Source organism: Sphaerodactylus townsendi, linkage group LG03 (assembly GCF_021028975.2).
Source record: "Sphaerodactylus townsendi isolate TG3544 linkage group LG03, MPM_Stown_v2.3, whole genome shotgun sequence".
Lineage (NCBI taxonomy): Eukaryota > Metazoa > Chordata > Lepidosauria > Squamata > Sphaerodactylidae > Sphaerodactylus > Sphaerodactylus townsendi.
In genome coordinates this window covers 127,831,291-127,856,323 of record NC_059427.1, presented here as the reverse complement: position 1 = coordinate 127,856,323, position 25,033 = coordinate 127,831,291, and the positions used below count along the sequence as shown (strand labels likewise).

Sequence of the window (25,033 nt, the reverse complement as noted above, 5' to 3'; positions counted from 1 at the left end):
ACTTTGTAGTTTCAGTGGTTTTTGAGTCCTTTTGATGAGTGAGTGAGTGAGTGAGTGAGTGAGTGAGTGAGTGAGTGAGTGAGTGAGTCAGTCAGTCAGTCAGTCAGTCAGTCAGTCAGTCAGTCAGTCAGTCAGTGGTATTTCGCGTTTATAGATATATAAGTCACAGCTGATTTATGGTAACCCTGTAGGGCAGTGGTGGCGAACCTATGGCACTCCAGATGTTCATGGACTACAATTCCCATCAGCCCCTGCCAGCATGGCCAATTGGAGTGCCATGGGTTCGCCACCACTGCTGTAGGGCTTTCAAGGAAAGAGATGCTGGGAGGTGTTTTGCCATTGCCTGCCTTCCCATGAGATTCTTCCGAGAGAACTGTGACTGGCCCAAGGTCACTTTTAATTCAGAGAGGTTTAAATTTTTTGTTCTGACTGATATCTGAAAACCCTTCCTCTCCTACTTCCCCGCAAAACATCCTGGAAGCTTTAGAGCAGAAGTTAATTGCAGAGCAGAAATGCCGAAGTGAAAAGCTCCAACCTCATTGCTGTTTAAATACCAAAGTTCGATTTTTAAACAAGAGAGCGCAAAATAATGTTTTGACAGGAAAATGTCGCATAAATATTCAGAGGTCCTTGTTCCTTTTTTTTTTTTTACCACCTGACACTCATGATGTTGCCTTCCGGATGTTTCTGCAAATATGCTTTCACTACCCAGGCTGCATGCTCTCGATAGGTCATCACACGGCTAGAAGAGAAGGAAAGAAGGAAAGCTTTGTGAGACATAGTTGGGAAAAATCCAGAAACTGCTCTACAATCATCCAAGGGAAATGCTGAGGCTCGTTTGCCAGTTAAGTATAGTTGTAAATCTTTGGAATCAAAGATGAAAGCTATGTACAGGCACCCCATCTCTGCAGCTACACATTTCAGCAAATACTCTGGCGTGTTTCTGGCTAGATATACTATAAGAGGAAGAACCAGCCTAGGAGAAAAGATAGAAATCTCTCTCTTTTGCACGTAAAACTAGTTACTTATGGAAAACATATGTCTAGCTTTAGCGTTGACTTCAGTAACTTTGAATCTCAGAAAGAAAGGGGGAAATCCATGCAATATTGTTAGACTTTTTCAAACTGAAAAAAAGACTCCCCATTACAGTCCCAAACTGATCTAAAAAGTAACTCAGCACCACCTCATAGCATTTGTCTCTATCTCACAACATTTTGGACAAGAAAGTGAGCCATACAGAGTTTAGCAGGTTAATTCACAAGCCACTGTAATTTACAAAATGCTAAGATGAAATTTTTTGATAAGGACTGAACAGTCTGGAGGAAGCATGTAGATGGAACTGAGCCCAGTGGTATGTTGTGAACTTAATCTCAGAACCATCAAGTGATAAATGTGCTTTGCACTCTCATTCACAAACTAAAGTGACATAGAATTATTCTCTTCATGCCATCACAAAAATTTACAGAAAGGTTTGGCGGTGGTGTAGGGGAAATTACTTGACCGATGGAAGTCATTTTGGAATTGCACACTTTTTCAAAGACAAAGAAAGGAAGCATTCAATGTGCACATTATGGGTTGGATCCAGTGATTTGTACATGCAAGGATCATGAATCTTTCTCACTCACCTCCTCAGCTTTATTTAGACTACTTTGGGAAAGTTTATTCCCAGAGTCAAGGGACTCACATGCTGCATGGAATAGCAGATGGCACCGGGGTGGAGGAAAGGATAGAAACCACTTTCAGTTCCTTCTTTTGTTAGAAGAACTGTGCTAAACCACGAGTCAGAAAAGGCAATTTCATCCTCTTTCTCCTCCCTACTGTAGCTGACGGGCCCCACATCAACTTGCCTAGTTGCTGGAGGAGAATGCAGGAAAGATCCATGATTGTCAGCAACTTCTGATTACTGGATCCAACCATACATTTTCAGGCACTGTAATTTCTAAAAATAATGCAGTAAGGGGTACCCAGAGTAGTCAGATTCCTAGGGTGTTTTGGGGCACTGAGTAACAAGTGTGTGTATGAGCGAGCCATACTTGACAGCCACAGAGGTGAGAGGTGTCTCTTACCATTCACTTAGAGCCATCCGCCTGTCATAAACACGGACGGAGCCATCACCTAAACCTGCTACAATGAGGGAGCGATGAGAATCGCAGGACAGGCTGGTGACACAGCTGTCAGCTCCTGTTGGAATATCCTAGCAAAGAAAAACACATAAGCCAAGGTTGAAGGGCAAGAAATTGCTAAGAGTACAGATCACAGAACTCACTTTCTTTGCATGGGCTTTACACATTCTTAGTCTCCATTCTCTGAACAAATTGATGTAAAAAAGTGACCGTGGCAGCTACAACACACGAGCTTTGGTTTCAAGGTAAAGTAGACTACAGAAGCAAATTACAGTTAAGTAGAAAAGGCAATTTTTTGGAATATGAAGAGTTAAAAGTTGTAAATAAGAAAGTGGAACGGGAATGATATCATGAAATGGTGGTATAAGTCCCTTAGATACATGTATCAAATGTTTATTAGCTTCCCAGTGTCTATATTTGGGTTGTAATTTATCTCTGGATTAATTTTTGCATTTGAAAAAGTAGTGTGTGAAGTGATCCTTCATTCTCGAGGAAAAATGGAACTCATTATACCACTTTAAAAATACCTAATTAGCTTAAATACATGTCCCAAAGGAGTTGCCTTCTTGACCTCCATAAAACACGTTAATCCTATGGTATCCATAAATGCTGCTTGGGAGAACAGGACGGATGGATAGAAGTTATTTAAACCCACACCCACGATTTCCCTGGAGAAAAATTAACCTGTACTTTCGGAAAATGTATGGCTTGCATCTAATGGGGATATGTGGGAAATCCAAGCATACATAAACAGAGGAGAGATGGAACATGTTACTGACAGCTGCAGCTCTTTAAAGAAGCATCTATTAAAGAAATGTGCCTTCAGGGCAACAACTCTTCCTTGGGCATTAAACCAAACCACAAACACCACAAAAGCAGCTTCGGTATACCCTGAAGTACCACAAATGCTGGAAAAGGAACTGACAACATCCTGACCTTGGGCTTTCCTGCATGGGTTTTTACTGCCAGTTCTGGCCCCACGCTGCTTCAATTTATCCCCTCTTTCTGCAAGCATTTTTGTGCCTTCAGTTTTTGCTTTGGGGTTTTTTGGTTTCCCGACAGAGTTTTTTTCCTGGTTCTTTTGAAACCTGTTTACTCTGATCTTTTTCTGTTAGCTGATTTTCAGCCAGCTTGTTCCTCATGCAACGCTTCAGTTGGTTTTCATTGTCCCAGCCACTCCCACCCATCTCCCGTCGACTTATGAAGGGATCACTGTCATTGTCAAACCACTCTGTCTCCTCCAGAGGCAGAGCACTCATGTGTACATGTCCCTGGCCGCACAGCAGCTGGTCATGTGGGGGGCGGAGAATTGCCCCTACATCCCTGCCCTCAGCTCACCCCACCAGGCTGCTCCTTCAGCTGGCGGAGCTTCTGCCAGCTGAAGGAGCAGTCAAGCTGGACTGTCCCACCAGGCTGTGGCTGGCAGAGCCTCTGCCGGCCAAAGGAGCAGCCTGGTAGGGCAGGGCCGAGGGGCGCCCAGTGGTGGCCCAGCCAGGTAAGGGCAGGGGGCTCCCGGAGCTGGTTTTGCCCCTGTCTCTATCCCCCTTCATGCCTCATGTCTCACCCCTGCTGAAGGTGAGTGGTTTTTAATAATAGCCATAAAATATCAATACATTGACATAGTGTTGTAATGATAGTTTAAGCAAGTTCTCCGAATTCCCAATTATCATATCAAAAGTAAGTCTGTAGCCCCTTCCCTTGGGGAGATGTGCCTTTTCCCTTATATCTCACAGTGCTGTGATGTCACAGATCATACCACCAATGATGACAGCACCCTCCTTTGAAAATCCTGATTTATTTAAGCCATGTATAGAAGAAAATAAACTGACTCCACAACTGTGAAAATCAGAGGGAAGGCAGATGTGTGGAAGAACCATGCCCAAACCGATTTCAATACTTGTAGATTGACTCCCAAGAAAATCAGGAATAAGTGGAGCATGTAGAAAAGTCCCTAGTGAGCCAGCACACCCAATTAAACAGCTACATTGATCTACTAGAAGTGGTAGGTCTCCAAAAGGAACAGTGACTGAGGATAGCCCTTCTACTTCTAGTTTTTTGCACAGTACTTTGCCAACAATTACAGGACTATGTAGCCCGCCTTCGACTCCAGTGCCCTGTATTCCTCTCTGGAGAGGTCATTGCCAGAAAACAATTGCTTTTAAACGTTGAAGGTTGTTCCACTTTGACATTGTCTCTTTCCCCAAAACTTGCAGCAGACAGCACCACAGCCCTTTAAAATCTCTTTGGGGTAGATAATGCTACCTCATCTTTTTATGGGAGTCAATTAAGGCAGAAGGCAAGCCAAATAATATTGGTAAAATGAAACACAGCAAGGCCAAATCAAGGTCAGAGTAGAATCCCAGAGTCCTGAATCTGATAGGCTGCTCCAGAATCCAATGCTGCATGTGCCCAATACTCTGCAGAAGAATGGCTCGAACAGAAAACAAAGGACTGCATACTTTTTCAAAGAACAGCTTTTGAAAGTAATAAATGCAAAGAGTGAGGCTGGTGTGTTGTTGGAAAGTCACCCAACAATGTTATTATAAGGTTGAAGCTCGCTCCTCTTTATCTGCTACATATAAAAGAACTGCTTGGAATAATAAGAGTGCAGCTGTGAAAAAGAAAAACAGTTTCAATTAAGCAGCCAAAAGACCTGAGCCACATTTTCAAACTAGGATAAAAATCAAAGCCTGCTCAGTCGAATTGTGTTAGCTAATTTCACACCTCCTTCCTGTTTTTGCTCCTCTGAGCCTATCCACCTTCTCTGGTTGTTATTTTTTGCATTTGCCTGATGAGAATATTGGATTAACTGTTTGCTGAAGACACCTACCCAGAATCGCCAGATTTTCACTCAGATGGGGCTCTAGTTGCATAAAAACTCCTACAATAAACAGAAGTGCTCATCTCTAAATCAGCAATTCTCTCACAGGAAACACAACAATATCTATTCTAGCCCTCCTTCAAGTCTCCCTAACATGCCATATTATGCAACGTAGACCACAAAGCAAATCAGAAACAATAAACAAACCAATAATAAATCATTTAAAGCAATAAAACTACCCAACCCATTACACATCAGAAAACTGGATCAATAGAACGAAAGAAAGCTACATCCACTGCGAAGCCCAAATCTATCAAAACTCACTCGATGCCAGAGTCTGATAAAACAGAAATGGTCAGCCTGGCACCTGAATGGCTAGGACAAATCTTACAGGGAAGGGAATCCCACAACCTGTGTGCCACCACTGAAGTAGCCTTAGTAAGATGCAAGCAGGATCTTGGCAGTGAATCAAATGTCATAAAAGAATCTTAACTCTAGCAGTGAGTCCTGATAACATATTTCTATATCTGTGCAGCAGCCTCAGAAAAGGGAGTTATTGCCTTATGCTGTGCTTCTGAGCAGCACCACTTTGAATGCAAGAACAGAGAGAAGTATTGGTAGCTCATCAGGCATTAGGTTTACACAAGGGCCAATAAGGATCCATGTGGTCCTGTCAAGTGTCAAGTTGTGGTCTGGATCCTCAGTCTAAGAAACTCCTCATTGAGATACAGGTACAGCTGTTCTCTGTTTGCTCACGTCTGCTTGACTTCCTGTTGCCTGCCTGATTGATGCCAGCTTGCTTCTAGACCTTTATTCCCAAAAGAGATCTGGTAATTAAGATTGTATAGCGCAGGGGTAGGGAACCTGCGGCTCTCCAGATGTTCAGGAACTACAATTCCCATCAGCCCAATTGGCCATGCCAATTGGCCATGCTGACAGAGGCTGATGGGAATTGTAGTTCCTGAACATCTGGAGAGCCGCAGGTTCCCTACCCCTGGTATAGCGTGAGAATAGAATGAGAATTCATTGCACTAACTGTGTTAGTTCTATACCATAAAGAGGTACCATCTGAACTGTACTGCCTTATCTTTAGATTCTACCACTTGACTTGGTAATTCTACACTTGGTTTGTAGAGTCAATTTCATGATAGTGATTCTAAGTACATAAACACAACCATTGTCACTCATAACTATCCTCTCTACTATGACTGCACCCTCAAAGTCTTCTCTAGCTCGGATTAGATGGACACATCTTAATTGATTTCCATGATTCCACAGCTCTTGGTTTGGCAATATTATTAAGTCCTGATTCCCTGTATCTCTGCGAAAACCAACTTGCACTACTCAAGAAATAAAATGCCTTTAAGATGTTCTCAGTACAATCATTAATCATTCTCATTTAAAATATTTTCACCCCGCTGATTTCTGATGTTCCCTAATTTGCACAGATAAAATAATATTTGAAAATAATTAAGATTAGCATAGGCTTAGTTGTACAGCATTGCTGGGTCAACGTGTCATAATTAATGTTCATCCAGAAGTAATTAATTTCCAAAAACTGTGGAGGAGACTAGACTTCATTTCCCACAGTGGCTTAGACGGAGATGTTACCTCTCATTATATGGCTGAAGAACAGGTCTGATTTAATGGCAAGTGATGTGAATTCACATGTTTTGCTGTGGTGTGCAGCGAGATTGTTTTGGTAGAGGGAAAACACAAGGCTGGGTCATATTTCTTTGCCATTCTTCAAGCCTATAAAAGGAGGCACAGCGGTATTGTGAGGTGTGATGAAGCCAGCTGGGTCAAGTGGTAAATGCAAAGAATGGCACCTTTTGGGGCTGCCACAGTGGGAAGGTGCATTAGCCAGGAATATATGGAACACGGCTTCAAACTTGATCAGGACTGAGCTGGCTATTGGGGCCTGATGGCAGTGACAGTACAGCAGCCAGAAAAAGGCTCGTGTGACTTCTGAATTGATTTCTCCAGCGAGTCATGCCACCACCAACTGGACAGTCAGTGGCAGAAGCTGGGTTGATCCCTGCCTGAATCTGCTGCTAGCCTACCTATACACCTGGACTTACCCCTTGCCTGCCTAAGGTCCCTCAGGCTCCAAGACAGTAGAAGAAGAAGAGTTTGGATTTATATCCCTCCTTTCTCTCCTGCAGGAGACTCAAAGGGGCTTACAATCTCCTTGCCCTTCCCCCCTCACAACAAACACCCTGTAAGGTGGGTGAGGCTGAGAGAGCTCCGAAAAGCTGTGACTAGCCCAAGGTCACCCAACTGGCGTGTGTGGGAGAGCACAGGCTAATCTGAATTCCCCAGATAAGCCTCCACAGCTCAGGCGGCAGAGCGGGGAATCAAACCCGGTTCCTCCAGATTAGAACGCACCTGCTCTTAACCACTATGCCACTGCTGCTCCAGTAATAGGGAAGGAAACATGTAACCAGCAGCAGATGAAGGGAGGAAGCACTGTGAAGCCTAAAAAAAAAAGTCATAGCCGGCAGAAACCAGTTTAGGGCTACATTTTCCTGGTTTTGTATAGATGGTGTCTGCAAGTGGGTGAAAAAGCTTGTGATTCTATATGATTCTTGACTGTTTGAACATTAGAGAAGGCAGGTGCATTCCTCTATCACTGCTTTTGTCTGTCCTGTCTATCTATCTATGAAAGAATATGGAGACCATATGTGTATGTGGGAAGGGAGATGAAAATGTGAAGCTGTGAAGTGGATATGGTTTCTTTTTAAATGCTTCCTACATGATTAATTCCTTGCTCATAGAATTGTTGAGCATGTCTTTACCTACAATCATTGGCTTGGCTTACTTAGATGGGTGATCTGCTTGTGTTTTGAGTTGTCTGTCGTGTGCATGTTAAGAGCTGTCAAACGGAAACCGTATGGATTAATGACCACTAAACCAACCTATTATTAACAGTCTTGCCCAGATCTTGCAAACTGAGGGCCATGACTTCCTTGATTGAATCAATCTATAGCGTGTTGAGGTTAAGAGCTCGTGTATCTAATCTGGAGGAACCGGGTTTGATTCCCCGCTCTGCCACCTGAGCTGTGGAGGCTTATCTGGGGAATTCAGATTAGCCTGTACACTCCCACACATGCCAGCTGGGTGACCTTGGGCTAGTCACAGCTCTTCTGAGCTCTCTCAGCCCCACCCATCTCACAGGGTGTTTGTTGTGAGGGGGGAAGGGCAAGGAGATTGTAAGCTCCTTTGAGTCTCCTACAGGAGAGAAAGGGGGATATAAATCCAAACTCCTCCTCCTCCTCCTCCTCCTCCTCCTCCTCCTCCTCCTCCTCCTCCTCCTCCTCCTCCTCCTCCTCCTCCTCCTCCTCCTCCTCTTCTTCTTCTTCTTCTTCTTCTTCTTCTTCTTCTTCTTCTTCTTCTTCTTCTTCTTCTTCTTCTTCTTCTTCTTCTTCTTCTTCTTCTTCTTCCTCTTTTCCTAGTCTTTTCCAGTGACACTTGTCTTCTCATAGTGTGACCAAAGTATGATAGCCTCAGTTTAGCCATTTTAGCTTCTAGAGAGAGTTCAGGTTTGATTTGATGTAGAACCCTCTTATTGGTCTTTCTGACAGCCTACAGTATCCATACCTGTCACAGTTCCATTGAATGGCCTTGAGTATTACAACATTAAACACCTTTTAAAGAATAATGGAGCACTTTAACAAAGTTAATTAAGTTACTGCGATGTTTCTGAAAGCAAGCTATAGTCTTTAAAGTTCACTGTTCACTGTTCTGTGCCTTTCTTATTTCTGTAGGGGTTTTTTTTGCCAAATCAATGTTTTGCATTGATATTTGGTGCCCTTTCAGTCAGTTTACTGTTTAACTAGTAAAAGCTATAGAATCAATTTTTTTCTCCAGCTGATCAAAATATACATTAGGTTCAACCTTCCGTATCATAACCACATAATTAAAATACATTTTGTTTTGAACAGAGTTTTTCTTCTACCTTTATTCCAAAGACCTCAGTCCATTCTTTCAAAGCATTTCATTTCTAGAAAGTTATCTGATAGAGATCATAAGGTTATATGTGGAAGTTCTGTAGGGTGTCTTATCCTGAACTGTAAGAGTAAGATTTTTTTTCCTGCCTGTGCGATACTAACTATAACGTACTGCAGCATAGTATGCAAGTGTCTGAACTCTGATCAGAGAGTTCATGTTTCACCTCTGCTATGCCACTTAGGTAGTGACTATTTCTCTCAAGTCTGCCTTACTATCATGTGGGGGAAACAATGCAGGCTAAATCCCTACAGGGTTGTAAGAAGCATGGTGAGATTGTGCAATGTGCTTGGACCAAATGGGAAATAGCATTAATATTGAGAACAAACTTTAAATGAGAAAAAGGACTACAGGTTAATACAAAATTGTGCTTCACACTTTTTATCACTGGAGTTGCTCAGGAAGATATTCTTTGGGTTACCTGCACTTTCATTTCTCGGTCTGTATCCCAGATTCGGATAATCCGCACATCTCCAGAAGTCATGAGAAGCCCAGTCTCTTGTTCCCAGTCCACCACCATCCCTGCGCCTGTGAAGAGGAAGGGGGAAAGGAAAGGTGAACCGTACGAAATTATTCTGTGCAAACATGCAGCGCTGAAGAGAGTCAGAGCTGCTCCTTTTTGAGATTCTGAGCAACCATAACATTTCATATGCTGCTGCTGAAAATTCTGTGGAAGAGCATGCACGCTGCCTGGACAGAAGAAGAAAAAAAAGTCTCGCAACAAGAGAACACACCTCGAAGATACACTATATTCCACTTAAAACGTACACAGCCAGGTTTGTACCAGTGTTGCCAGGAAAAGAAGGAAGTGCTAGAGTGGGAAGGGAGAGGCACCAAGAGACAAAACTTAGTACTTGCAGCCACCACAAAATGCCCGAGAGCCAAAGGAGACTCTCACTTATCCAGGAGAGAGGGGGTGGAGGTGAAGGTTACCTTTAGCTAGGGTTGCTTCACCCTGCATGGCAAGAACAATATTGGAAGAACAAGACCAATAACTTTGCTTTTGAACTGCAGGTCCCTACCAGGAAAAGCATGGTAAAGAAGAGAAAGAGGAGCTGCTCAATTCACTGCTCCAAAATCCTGGATCAAATCATACCTACACAAAAAGACCAAGCTTAAAAGAAAATACAACCACATTTTTAAATTACATGAGTTGGAAAAGCTGCAGGTCTATCCATATGCTGCACAACATAAACTGACTGCCAGCAGAAGCTCGAAAGAAATCCTCCACTACGGCACAGCCATATTGCAAGGCGTTATTTCTTTTTTCTTCAAGCACAGCTCAGACTGATACAGGCCAGCTGTCAGATGAGAGGACCTGAAGATCTTTCTTCCTCTGCAGCAGGTCTTCATGCTCCTCATACTGTTGGGAATAAATGTTCATCACCAAACAGACAAAGCCAACAACACAGAGCTTCCCATCTTCGAATATGATCTGTCTACTGAGGGCTTTGGGGAATAGCAAGTTTTGCAAAGAGGCAGGGCGGTTTCTAACAGTGGATTCCACCATATGTAATGGCTGTTTTAACAAAATTCACAAATATTTGCCTAGTGGGCAAATATTCTACTTTGAAGGACAGAGTTTTGGCAATCATCCCTTCCTCCCAACGTTTCGCTGGGAAGAAATGGACAACGCGTCTACAATATTGCCAAAAGGATATACGTTTATGGCATTTTTTGTCGAGAGAAACAAAACATCGTGATACCCCCCTTTGATTCTGTCTATGTTTTTCTCGGCTTTCTGCCAAGTCCCCTCCTGAGCCTGGGATCAGGCGCCGCCAATACAATTGTATGTGCTGCTGCTACTGTATTTTAAACAATTTTAATGCTTATACATTGATTTTATTATTGTATTGTATATGCTGCCTATTGGCCTCTGTTCACTGCTCAGAACCCTTCGGGGATTGGACGGCATAAGAAAACTAATAAATAACAACAACAACAACAACAACAACAACAACAACAACAACAACAACAACGTTTTAGCTTTGGAAAAGCTGACATGAGTTGGTTGGGCTATTACAACTTCATCCTTGGTTCTGATGAACAAAATCACAGGGCAGGTTTTGACATCTTCTAGGAAGGTTAGATTATTAAGTCAAATGGCTGTGGAGCAGGTGAGGATTCACAAGAGTTTGTCTATCCAGTGACTCAGGTATAACTTCCCCATCACTTCCACCAGGCTCTTTTACAAGAATAACTAAACAAACCCCAACTTCTGAAACAGGCATGACATGGAAATCTTCACTACCCTGCCTGAAGCCCAGTTTTCTGGTCTGGCAGTCAGATAGAGCTCTACCATTTGTTTTCTCTTTGTCCTTAGAGCAACATTTCAAAGCCTTTCCTAAATGTGAACTGCAGTGCAGCCATACAGCTAGACAAATGCACTAACTGTGACTGCAAAGATGAACGCAGTGGGGCTTCTGCAGAGCAAAAATACGACGGCGGCAAAACTGCCTTGTTCAAAGCTGATGCCTCTGTTCAGAGGAGAAAGCAGGAGATTAAACTGTATGCGCTGCAAACATTCTTCTAATTATCTCCCTATTCCCTATCTCTGAATAACACATAAAAAAGCCAGGTCAACTTTGAATGTTACCAAGTCCTGCTGAAGCACTGGATTAACTAACTGACAGTTTTTATCCCACTGCAGGATAGAAGCAAAAGGGGAAAGGCAAAAAACCGCAGCTGAACTGACGGCTCACATCTTTATCTGGACATCCAAATCGATTGTTTCTTCAGCTTCTCTGGCAACTCCGGAGAGGTGGTAGCAATTCAGAACAAGCCAGGCAGCAGCCATTTAGATAAGTACCGCTGAAGCATTTTGCATTCGTCATTTTGTTTATGGTCTGTATGACAAGATAAACCCAGCAGGCTTTGAAATGGATGCTGCTATTTCATCTTAAGCTGGCAGCACTCTCGGAAGTACTTCTACAGCTCCCAGTTTTTAGTCACCTGCACCCACATTTCAAGTCGGAGTTTCAGCAGTGTCACAATCTGGATGCCGTGCAGAGACAGTGCATTTCCTTCTTGCACAGGTGCAAGTAGGGCTTCCTTTGTGCTGCTTTGGAGGCAGACAGAAGTGATATCCAGACACAATGGAGGCAGTATTGGTGTATTACCAATCCCGGTGCCCTAAAGGAAGTCAGGCTGTCTACAATAGATGGGGTTAGTGTTTCCTCCCCTGAGCAAATGAAGAGGTCGGGGGTGCGATCAGACTTCCTGCCTCACTTATGGATCACTCAATTAGCAGCCATTGCTAGGGATGCTGGTTTTGTTCTTTTTTTGAGAAGAGAAACCTCATTGTGCTGAGCCCCATCATCTTACAATATATTGGAGCAGGGGTCCCAAACCTTTGTCAGCCTGTGGGCACATTTGGAATTCTGACAGGGCATGGTGGTGTGTGCAAGAACAAAATGGCTGCCACAAAATAGTCACCACAGGAGCTGAAAGCAGCCACAACGTGATTGTCGCAGCTTAGAATAGTGTAGATCCTTGTGTTACGGTAGCAGCTGATGCAAAAGCAATGTTTTTTAAAAATCTACACAGCCAATAAAATATCCAAGAGTCAATCAGAAGCCTTGTTGGCCTTTCCATCTTCCAAAAAACACTTAGTGGGCACCAGAAAAGGTGTCAGTGGGTACGATGGTGTTCACAGGTGCCACACTGGGTACCCCTGTCTTACACAGATTGCTGCGTTGTGCTTAAGATAGGGCCGCCTTGAAGAGAATTTGGAAGCTGGAGCTGTTAGCAAACATCACTGCTTAACTCCCAGTATCTATTGGTAGATAGAAAAGAAGAGTTTGGATTTATACCCTGTTTTTCTCAACCATAAGGAATCTCAAAACTGCTTACAAGCTCCTTCCCTTCCCCACAGCAGACACTGTGTGAGGTAGGTGCGGCTGAGTGAGAATTCTGAGAGAACTGTGAATAGCCCCAGGTCACCCAGCAGGCTTCATGTGTCAGGCCAGGGAAACATCCAGTTCACCAGATAAGAGCAACCTACCACACTTCCATTATGGTTGAACCACTAGGAGGCTGGCAACCCTAATCCCAACATGGTGCTGTGGGCACCATGGCACCTGCCAACAGCCTTCCTAGTGCCTGTCAAGTGTTTTTAGAAAGTGATCAGGGTCACGGGCCCAGCAAGGTTTCTGATTGGCTGTGCAGATTTTTTTAAATGTTGCTTTGCCAGCAGCAGCCAACACAACACAAGAATCTTCATTGTGTGAGAGAAGGGAAGTGTGGGTGTCATTTTGTGGCTGTCCCTGCCTCAGAAATACAGTTGCTTAGTGGCATTTTTTTCGTTAAAGCTACAGGCATTGTTTTTCTTATTTTTATTATTTTGAAGAGTGGGACAGTTCAATTCAAAGCCTGAAATGGCCAGGGATGGTGCTGCTGTCGTGCCGCCTGCTGCCTCCAGAGGGATTTCAGGTGGCACGGGGAGGCAGAAAAAACAAAAAATCTCCCCAGCTGCCTGAAAGCCCTCCATTGGGCTAGTCCAGGGCACTGGCTGCAGTGCTCACAGGGTGAAAGCCTGGGTGGAAGCTGATGATAGTCGGCTCCACCCCCAGCCCTCCCTCCCTGCACAGGCATCCAATCGGACACCAGCAGAGGTCCATGGGGGCACTCACTTCTGAGTTTTTCTGCTGTGGAGCTGAAGGGCATCCAACCGGCAGCTCTTTCCCCTCTCCATCTGCACGGGTGTCTCTTATGGAGGGGGCAAACACACCAGCATGGCCTTGTATCGCCTTCACTAGCCTGTTCGCCACCCACCCACCCCCGGTAGTATTGGGGCATCCTAATTTTTTAAAATTAGATTTCATTTTTTTCTGCAAACTTGGGGTTCTGTCATGAAACAGTCCCTGGACACTGAGGACTCTGCTAAAAAGCCTGAAGACACAATGGAGCCAACCCTGGCTCCTTGTGAGGAGGTGCAGGCAGCAGAGCCAGCTCCAAGTCCTTCTCGGATGATGTGCAGCTGGGAGAGCCCTCAGAGGAGCTGAGTAGCGAGTCAGCTGTGCAAAGGAGACAGAGGCTACAGTTGCAGGGTAAAAGGAAAAGTGCTCACAATGCTGCTAGGTATGGCAGAAAGCTCTGCGAAATGGAGGGATCTACAACTGAGGAGCACTGAGTCCTTGCAGGATCTCAGACTCAGTAACTAGAACTTCCTATATAAATCCTGCCTTGGCAACAACAACATGGAAAGCTCCACGTACCTAGTCTCCCTCTGACTTTCAATCAGTCTGCCTGATCTCCTGCCTGAGGCTTGACTTTGGATTGCCCTGACCCTGGACTGCCTTGACCACACCTGTGCCTGTCTGGTTTTGACAATGAATTTGCCTGCTGCCTGCCCTGACTCTGGACTGGTTGACCGCTCCCCACATGCTGCCCACCTTGACAATGGCTCGCCTGACCACACTCCAGCTCCTGCCTGCCTACAGCTCAGGTTCAGTAAGCAGGTTCCCTTCACTAAATGTTAGCCTTCCTTAAAAATCTTGTTAAGCAAAATGTGACATGAGCAACTTATTGGGCTCTCACAATTCCAGAAAACCCATTTAACTGAGCGGTAAGTGAACAGTCCCTGGAGAATGACATGGCAGAGAAGCAGCCTTTCGCTTCTTGTTGGTGAGAAACAGAGAATGACTTCAGCTGCTGCTGCGCAGGCACCAGCAGAGGGTAGCCATGTGCTGAAAACCATGACAGCACAGCACTGCTCTCACCCTCAAAGCACTGCAGGAGAGAAGAACCACCTGAGCAACACTTCTGCAAAGATACTCATCTAAGCTTATGCTGTGTCTTGCTAAAAAAAATGGTTTGGTAGCATTCTTCCACACGGAAATTGAAGTAATTCGTAATTGCTTAAATGCAAAGAAGGCTGTGAAACGCTAATTGTGAGAAAACTCCACAAATTAAGAGAAGCAGCTTGTGTTTTATTTTCTTCAGCATAAACTGATGTTTCTTAAAGCGGGCTAGAGGTTTCTCATATTTTCAAAGAGGGGAATATTGTGATATTATTGATTCTTATTTACATCTTGAAATTTTTTTTACATCTTGACCACGAGAGGCTTGTTGTCAACTCTTGATTTTTTTTGTAATTGGAAAAAACTCCAAGCAAAACCATTCCTGGCCTGATAGGGATTGAGAATGACGATTCTCCAAAATATTTGAGGACAAATGATTTTTGCTTGAAATAAAAGTTGTGGGCAATTATTTGTTGTTTGCAGCAGGATTCAGGTGCCCTTCCCTCAAGCTAGTGCTTTCTATTGCAAGAATGTTGTACTTAGCCAGCAGGACTGGTAGGGATACAAACAGAATATTCCCTCTCCAGCTAGCATGTAAATTGCTGCTGTCAGCATGGTGTGGAATGCGGTTGAATGAACATCACAGTCACCAACCTACTGGACACAGCTTGTGACATCCCTGGTCCAAAGGCGCTCCAAAGGGTGATCACTACTGCATAGAGGATTATCGGCTGCCCTCTCCCCTCCTTGTAAGAACTCTATAATTCCCGAAGCCTAAAGAAAGCCCAAAATATTCTGAGAGACCCGTCTCATCCAGCACACTCTCTTTTTGAACTGTTACCATCCGGCAGATGATACAGGTCTATAAAAAGTAGGACAAAGAGGCTTAGAGACAGCTTCTACTCTAGAGCTGTGGCTATGCTAAACTCCGTGGCTTCGTGTTGATGTGTTTGGGGCTGTGTAGGGATGGGTGGAGGAAGGGGAAAGTGAGGATGGGGTATGAGTCTGAAATTGTGTGCATCGAGGAATGCTGCTGTAAATTTCGTTGTGCGTGCACAATGACAATAAATGCTTCTGTTATGTTATGTCATTCTCCCCTGATCAGATGATCTGTTTTTCATTTATCATTTTACTTTGTTATGGGCCAAACAAGCCTCAAACCCTCTGGCAAACATTTTTGACAAAGCAGCAAACACCAGTTTGGCTTTTCTCTCTCAATCTCAGCAATTCCCTGCCACGTTCTAGACTCTTTATTTTTAAAACGCTGGGTATTTCAAAGCTTTGTGGAGTTTCTCCTCTCCAGCCCTGTCATAAATGTGCTTTCCAACTCAACAACTGAAGAAAAGTAAAAAAAAACCCCCCCAAATATAGTTGCCCTATACAGCAAATCCCCCAAGTCATTATAGCAATTCTCAGGTGCCGTGGTGCTGATCAATTGCCAGTATCCTGGGGCCCAGATTGTACTGTCTGATGCAGGGAAAACTAAATCTGGTCTGGTACATCCAGTACTGGCAGTTTTCCAAGCAGAGGAATGGGCTGCTCAAAAGATCTAAGATTATCATTTCAAATATAAACTAACCTATTACTTGTTTATGCCAGTTTCTGGGGGCATACGGGCTGCTCAGACCCACTGCTAATTGAAGGCATCCCTTTGTACAGAGGAATTTGCATAGCTCCGTGATGATGCAGACATTCATGGCACTGCTAGAATGCCCATATGTCCAACAGAGGATTAAGAAAGATGCATAAGACCATTGGAAAAAGGTTCCTTTAAAAAAAATTCAGCTTAGCTTCTGCACACAAGGACTAGCAGTTCTGCAAGAAGTGCAGTGCTCTGTAGGCAATGGGTATCAACAACAAGAACATTTGATAACTCTGTAGATTTCCCCCTAAAGGTAGAGATGCTTCTCAATGGAATAGTTCCCTGCATATATTTCAGTTTAGTACCTTGGCTTCACAAGCAGTTGTATTCCAAGTACATATATCCTTGATGGACTTTTTTTTGGAAACCATTACTAGAATGTAGTCAGTGTCTAGCTCGTATTTTGATTTATGAGGAAACGTATGCATGAACCACAACACAAGGGCATCCCAGAGACAGGCAGTTGATCTTTTATATATATATCCTCTTGGCTGATGAATGAGGCATGTCCCTGTTTTAATTTCCAGGTAGCAGTGGGAAGGCTGAATTACCTCATTCTTCATTAATTCCTAAAAATGCACCTCCAAGTGACACTCCTTCTGTGCCAAGCATCGCCCACAGTAGCACATGACAAAAGAAAAATATCTAGGACACAGGGAAGCTTAATTTAACAAACCAAAGAGACTCAAAACAGAGCTGCAGCTCCCCTAATTACTTTATTTGCATGAATGACCTGGCCTCTCTTAAGGCATAGCTTTTTGTCTTGATTATGGGGACACAACAGATGCCAGACCTAGACACAAGCAAGCTTTGGGATTCACCACTTGACTTCATTATTTTAGACTTAGGTTATTGTAGATCAGGGCTGTTTTGTTCATGTTTTGATGCTGGCTCTTCTGTAGCATAAATGCACCATGATGAGAGTTTCCCCTCAGGAATTCCCCTCTCTCTGTCAAACAGGGTTGCTAGATATTTCCATGAATGGCATTTTAACAGTGACTTTTCAATTTAAAATTTAACTTGTTTTCCATTATATAGCATTTACTCTACAAAAGGAACTCCAACTGGTTCCTTGTTTCATTGAGGCTGCATTCAGACATAACGGCAAATGCTGGTTTGTCCTCTTATCTATAAATAGTGTTTTGGGATCCTATTTTATACATAGGAGAACAAGCCATTGGGGTGCTTTCCCCTGCATTCAGATGTTAAACTAAACTGTGTTTTGTGGGAACCAGGACATCCGAATAGCATATGAACTTAAGGACTTCCAAGACTCATTCCTGTAATGACAAACCATAGTTTGATTTACTTCTGAATATAGTCATGTTTCTGTATTTTGCCCTGCAGCTCTTTTCTCCTCTTATCCCTCCAGCCCTCCCCACTCCTGAAAAACACAAGATCTGAGATTTGTTAAGAACACTTTGCTATGGAAAAGACACCTGACCACCCCTGCACTTCTTTAAATTCTCATTTGATCAAAAATTGGAATTTTATGTACTGCTTTCTTTAATAAGCATTAAACTAGACCAATCTAGAGCCCCATCTGAGGGTGGGGGTGGGCTGTAAGGGTTTTAGGGAGTGGCGCAGTCTTGTACTGGAGATTTACCCTCCCTGGGGCACATACTTCGGCAGACGGGCTGGTGGCTGCGTGTCTCACAGCTCCGCCGCCACAAAACCTGGAAGTTCAGGCTGTGACAGGGATGCCAGCATGGGCCAGGGCATTCCCAGGGATGGAGCCAATATTAGTCGACTCCCTCCTGGGGTCAGATGTACACCACCCTTTTGCCGACATATGTCCTTTAAATCCTGTGGGGCTTTCTGGCGGCGAGGGAGTTTTGGGGCTTTCTTGAGCTCCCTGCGCTGCCAGAAAGCCCTACTGGAGGCAGTGGGGTGGCACTATTTCCCACCACCTCCAGGTTTGAATGGGACTGCCCATCACTAGAAGTAGGGGGGTGCACTTTTAAAATTTTAAAAATGTTATTTGTTTTGTTATTGCATCACTCATTTTTCACTGGCTTCAATGGCAAATACATTTCTGCCTGAAGCATCATCTTCAATCCAACTTGATTTAAATGTTCTAGGATTGGAATTGCACCTGCCAAATTTCAGGAAGATAGAAAAAAAGTAACCATTTTTGCAGGAAGTTTAAATTCTCGCTAGAAGAATCTGCACAGGTATATAATTGGCACTCCCACAAGGCAGGCAGAACTGAAGATCAGTGGGGATCTGAAACCTCATGAAAGGAAGGCAAAGTTATGCAGTGAGCACAGAGACTTCCATTTAATGCCTTCAAGAAACAAGCTGAGGGAAGTGCTTTGCACCCCAAGTGAGGTAGCTAGTGATGGCAGAACATTTAGAACCAATCCCCTATCACAGTGGTGGTGAACCTTTGGCACTCCAGATGTTATGGACTACAATTCCCATCAGCCCCTGCTGATGGCCATGCTGGCAGGGGCTGATGGGAATTGTAGTCCATAACATCTGGAGTGCCAAAGGTTCGCCACCACGGCCCTATCACTTGATCACTATTCAGAGAGTGAGAGTAACTCCTTAATGGAAAACAAACCATAAAATCATGCTTAGCAGAAACAAGTTGAAGTGCATGTAGACTTCAGTGCATATAACACATAGAATGGGAGCGACTAGTGACTTGCTTTGCAGGCAGTTAGTCAGTGTGAATAACACTCAAGTATCCACTATTTGTCTACATTGTAAATAATCAAAGTGAAACACACAGTGACACAACAAATGTACAAACAGAAAAGAAATGGAATCACAGACAGATTTACATTTGAACTAATGTTAAAGGGAAAGGAAATAGGGGGGAACCTCACACTAGCTGAATAGTAGCCCTCTCTTCAGTAGTAAATATGGTTGCCAGGTGTCTGCTACTGACTTTGACTGTCTGGTATCTTCAATAACTATATTGGGGGGGGGGGGGACTGGAAAAAAATAATGCACATTTAAATGTTAGATATTTTTTCCAGCTTTTTCCCAAACAGCCAGTGAAAATACTGGACTGTGGATCAACCGGCAATCGTACTAAGTTATAGCAGCGCCAAGCATTCTGTTCGGGTTTGGAGACGGTGGCAGCAGGCTCAAATAAAAAGCAGCAGCTTAAAAAAAAAAACATCTTGCAACCCTTCCACTAAAAAAAGCAAATCAATCACACTTTCTCTCACAGTGTTCGGTCACACAGCAGCTCTGCAATCTGCAGAACACCAGAAAGAACCTGAAAACGTTCAGTCTCAAAAGAACAGAACCAGCTCAGGCAGAGTGAGGCTGACTGGAGGGAATGAATAGAATATAGAACCGAGAAAGCTCTTCCCAAGCCAACGACGTGGATGGAAACACCATGGAAAGAAAGAAGCCCACCATGCTGCAAAGCCTGTTTTAGGCTGTTTCCATATAGAATTTTTTTCTGCATGAACAGCAGGTTACCGACACGGTATTAGGAGCATTTAGATGACATCATGATCCATGACTTGCCTGGCTCCTGTATTGTTTCCCCTCGAGAGCGATTAAAGATAAACCTGCTTTAATCCAGCTCAAAAGTGAATCTGTGGGGTGGCTGCAGGGAGAGTTTCTATTAAAGGGGAATAACAGAGGAACCACTATAGGGAAGAAGGCAACGCTCACCTTCATGATCCACATTTCACCCCACTCTTTTTCAACCCCTGAAAGGGCTTTCCTCCCTTTCCCAGATGAGCTACAATGAGCTAAAGGTTGATTTCAAAAATTCTGGATTTTTATTAATATTTTTATTTTAATGGTAGACTCCAATGGATAACTTTTAAATGTTTATTGTTTTTATTACACTTTATGTCATAGGATGCCTCAGGCAGGTTCCAAATAAATAAAAGGGAGGAGAAAGGGGCTGAAATGCCTGAACTAAAGCACAGATGTCATGGGGAAAGGGGGGGAGGAGCAAGGGGGGTGTCAGTGGTAGCAGCGAGCATAGTGGGGATGGAGGTGCGTGGATGTTGATCTTGTCCCATTTGCTGCTGTAGTGGAGCATTTTCCCACCTTTGTACAGAAGTAGCCTTACTCTGCTGACTCAGAAATTTCTCTGTTGCTTTGTTGTTTTCTGAATTGCTCCACCCACCCTCTGAACCTGAACTCTGCTTGAACTGTCTAAGCCAGAAGCCAGATGTCAGAATAACAAATATTAATGAATACTGTTAGCTAACCTATTCATTTTCATAATAAGGACAGTGACAAATAGGACTTCTTGGTTGAGCTTTTTCATTAGTTAACCAACACACACACACAATCCTATTTAAAATGTTTTGGCTTCCTGAAGTCCCCAAATCCTAAAATATTTCCTGATAGATTCCCTTGGGTGCATTGACTACTAGAGGTGAGACTGAGGGTGGATTTGAACTGCTTAAAGGGGCCAGCATTTCAAATATCTAGTTTAAGAAAATGGGGCTGACTTGATTTTGGGGGTACAGAAGGGCTGTTTGGAGTCTAGGAGATAGAAAACTGTGCCACATTTGCTGCAGTCCTCAAAATATCAGCATGCCAACAAAATAAAAATATGACTTAATATAGCTCCACCTTTGCTCATATCTATGTTCTTCCTTAAAATTGCATGCTGTTTCTAAGTGTCCATTTGCTTCCTTGGAATGCCACAACTGCCTTAGCAAATGACTAGAAGGTGGGCTGAACATAAATTTGCGATATTCCATTCTGAATTAGATTAACAATAGCTACAGAAGACACCCTTGGAAAATGTTCTGGATTAAAAAGTTTTTTTTAAAATCAGGAGAAACAGATGCTGCACTAACAGCAAGTATACTTGTCATAAAAGAATCTGATGGATGCGGAATATTCGGCAATTAAGCATATATTTAGTCACCATTTAGGTTCAGTGAGAGAAGACATGTTTTGTATGCAGAAGGTGCCAGGTTCAGTCCCTGGCAAATCCAGTTCAAGAAGCACAGGTAGCTGATGCTGAGAAAGACCTTAACCTGCATGAGACCTTGAAGAGTTTCTGCCTTAACTTTGTATGAATGACTATGGTTTTGCATGCAACATACAGTGGAAAGGAGATGCCCTTGTGTAACATGCAAAGCCACTCAGAGAACCCGTTTCTTTGAATAGGAGCAGAGATCTGGAGAGTTCCAAGGCGCTGAACAAGTGTGCCAGGCTGGTACTAAATCACAGCCATCTATCTGTGCATTTTTGATAGACTATTGCTGCCTGAGCATTGTTAGTACAGATGCTCCATTGTGGTTGCATGAAGCTTGCTCTGATGCTTGTTGTATCAGACCGAAAACCCTTTCAACTTCCATCTTTCTAATTTCAATCCTGCCAGCTAGCCAGCCATTTCTTTGAGAATGGGAAGTCAGGATGCTAATAACTTTCTCCACTGCCTCCCAGAAATCAGAAGTATAAAGGCCTCAGGTTAAAAGAAGCTTGAATCATAAACATGTAGCTCCCTTTGTTCTGGTAATTGCTGCAGACACATTCCAGCCCTTACCAAGAATCAAATATTAATCATTCATAAAGTACCTAAGAAGATTACATCAGCTTTTTGACACATACCACACAATGTCCTGTTGTGCTAGCCATCTGTCCCTATCTCAAAGGTTGAAGGAACTGCAAAAGATTTCAGGTCCCTTCCCACCACCGGATTCTGCAGCTTGACTCTGGAGAGCTGCCCATACATGGCTTAACACACAGAGGAGGAGACCCACTTTCCAGATTACAACAGGAAGGCTGTACCTAGTATTCAATTTGAATCAATGTAATCCCAGTCACAAACTTAATGGGAGCAATCAACAGGACAGAAAGATGCTCAAATATAAGTGACACTCAAATATTCCAGAATACAGTGGAACCTCAGTTTTCATTGCCTTTGCTTTTCATCAATTTAGGTTTCATTGATTTTTTTCAGTGAAAAATGTGTCTCGGTTTTCATTGATTTGCCTCGGTTTTCATCAATTTGCAGTAAGGTGCAGGAGTTTGTGGAGAAAAATCACCCAGACAAAGCTGTTGCAGGTCGTGTCTACAACTTGTTTAATGACATCTTGCCCCATTTCAGACAAATCTTAAAGAGGCGTCAGAAACAGACCTCTTGGGACAGCTTTCTGGTGCAACATTGGTCCACTGGCTCTGAAGCTGGTCCTAGTATTATTATTTGTTATTGTTTTCAGCATTGAATGCTATGTTTATTCGCCAAAAATGTGTTTTTGGTATGTTTTTTGGAGTGCCTAGAACAGATTAATTGGATTTACATTGATTCCTATGGAAAAGTTTGCCTCGGTTTTCATCAGTTTCAGTTTTCATCGATTCTTTTCGGACAGATTACCAACGAAAACCGAGGTTCCACTGTATCCTGTTGAAGCATACCAGAATGTTGGACGACCAGGTGCGGGTGGGAGAAGTGGTGTGCAGATTCTGGGTTTTGTAGCCTCATTACAATCCTAGTTTTAAGTGTTGACATTAAAAAAAATTCTCCACACATTTTCAAAAGAAATCCCCATTCTGTGAACAAGCACCTGAAGCAACACACAAAGAAAAATCTCCCCCCTTCATTCCCCCCCCCCCCCCACTAGTCACAGAAGCCTGTCTGGACAGGATATTAGACACCGCACTTTAGAAGTCAACAATGTTTATTATAGACAGGCAATATAAGACGAGGCATGACAGAGGGGCTTAAGAAGCTAACCAGCCTTCCAAAAACTAACAAAACCCAATAGACATCAGAAGGAATGGTAATTTTTTTTTAAAAAAAAGATGAATTAGAAGAACCGCCCCTCCCAAGCTGATTGTAGGTAAGAGGAAAGAGAGCACTCACCTCCCTGTTTACTTCTGTCAAGATAGATTGAAACCCTTCGGGTCAGACCTGTGAGAAGACAGGGATTAAGGGGTTGATGCTAAGGGTAAGTTTGTCAGCCAAAGCAAAACAAATCTTAAAAAAGGATTAGAAAAAGCAACCCAAAAGGAACAGAAAAGGACACAGTTAAGAGAGAAGCAGAAGAGGTCTCCATTTAGGAACAAAGGCAGACAAATAGCTTGAACACTGCAGCCGTCCTTGGAAGCCATTAACCATGGGGAGAAAAACAAGATTGCACTTTTTTCCCCTTTTTCTTTTTGCTCCTATCTCCATATTGTTGGCAATTTTCTCCTCTAAGAACGACCCCTTCCCATTGACCTAGATCAAAACACCTCCATTGCTAAGGGAGAGTGAGAAATGAAAAACTGCTCTAATTGACCCTCAGCATAAAACACCTGCTTGGAGAAAGATAAACACAAAACAGGACGTATGTGTTGTTTAGGCCTCACACACTGAGCCATCAGCTTGGTTGTGAAACAGTCTAATGGGCTCCAATTCAGTGCGCTTCAATGATTTGCTAATGAGCCCTCGTCAGACAGGCAGAGCAATTTACAGAGGCTGTGCTCAAACAACTGCTTAAGTGGGGGAAATTAGTGGTACGAGAGGATTCATTTGAAGTCATCGGAAAGAAAGCTGGATAATGAGAAGAGCTGAGGGTGGTGGCAGCAGTACAGCGATAAAGATATGGCATTAGAAATACATACTGAGGTTAGCTGTCCTTGGGCTTTGCCACAGAACACCATGTATTTGAGCAAGAGAACCGGCTTGTTCTGTCCAAGTAGGTCTAGTTCACTTATTTAAATCTGAGAGAACGGAAAGCGAGTTGACAGAAACACACAGCCCCATTTCAAGAGTAGGGGATCCCCTTGAACAAGATGATTTGCTGTACAGACTGCTAACATCCATTACTGATCGCAGGCAGACAAAAACCTTGGCTAGGTGGGCTGCCAATGTCACCCAGGAAAAGACTGTTACTTGCCCCGCTTGTCCTTCACAAATTTGTTTGGAGCAAGTATTATTATACAGAATGGTAATTATGCTCAGAGGAAGTGACATGTCTTCTTCGTACCAGTTTCGAGGCCTAGCTAACAGCTTATTCTGTGCTTTCTGAGAGCCAGTGTGGTGTTGTGGTTAAGAATAGGTGGATTCTAATCTGGAGAACCAGGTTTGATTCCTCACTCCTCCACCTGAGTGACCCAGATATGCTTCCACGCTCCTGCATTCCTGATGGGTGATCCTGGGCTAGTCACGGTTCTTTGGAACCCTCTCAGCCCCACCTACCTCACAAGGTGTTATGGGGAGAGGAAGGAAAAGGAGCTTGTAAGCCATCTTGAGTCTCCATACAGTAGAGAAAGGTGGGGTATAAATCCAAATTCCTCCTCCTCCTCCTCCTCCTCCTCCTCCTCCTCCTCCTCCTCCTCCTCCTCCTCCTTTCTGCTAAACCATTCATCTAAAGTAACTTATTTGTATCAGAAACTGACTTTGTGTTCTACATGGACTCTTGTATGACCTTCACACAAACCAGCATTGGCCTTTCAACACTGCAAAGTCTGCCACAGTGTAACTAAAATGAAACTATGACTTTTTAAATCCCACTTTTTCTTCATTGAGCTCAGGAAAACATACACTGGGCTGGAGTGAGTGGAAGAGTTCATGGGAAAGTGTTGGGAGGAATGGATCTTGCCTCCTCTTTCCCTTCTTCAGGCAGTGTGCCATTTGTCCTGGAACTGCTGAGGACCACAAGGGGCCTCTCCAGCAAGATGCTCCATGGATGGAGGTGGAGTGGTGGGAGGGGCTGCAGTGATAATCAGAAATCAAGTAAAATGTCCCCCTTTGCTTTCTGTTCACGGCTTA

The 25,033-nt window shown here is 43.5% G+C and overlaps 1 protein-coding gene across 6 annotated transcripts in view; it reads right to left on the bottom strand.

Annotated features, from left to right (window-relative positions):
- The window catches only part of RPTOR (regulatory associated protein of MTOR complex 1), a 458,205-nt gene that overhangs the window by 15,329 nt on the left and 417,843 nt on the right, over positions 1 to 25,033 (bottom strand). For 4 of the 6 annotated variants that reach the window (XM_048488432.1, XM_048488435.1, XM_048488433.1 and 1 more), the window contains 4 exons: positions 23,141 to 23,188; positions 9,374 to 9,480; positions 2,067 to 2,194; positions 656 to 742 (listed from right to left, as the gene is read on the bottom strand). In XM_048488432.1, coding sequence (XP_048344389.1) covers positions 656 to 742; positions 2,067 to 2,194; positions 9,374 to 9,480; positions 23,141 to 23,188 — 370 coding nt within the window. The remainder of the gene's footprint in view (positions 1 to 655; positions 743 to 2,066; positions 2,195 to 9,373; positions 9,481 to 23,140; positions 23,189 to 25,033) is intronic. The other 2 variants (XM_048488434.1, XM_048488437.1) reach the window with 1 other exon arrangement.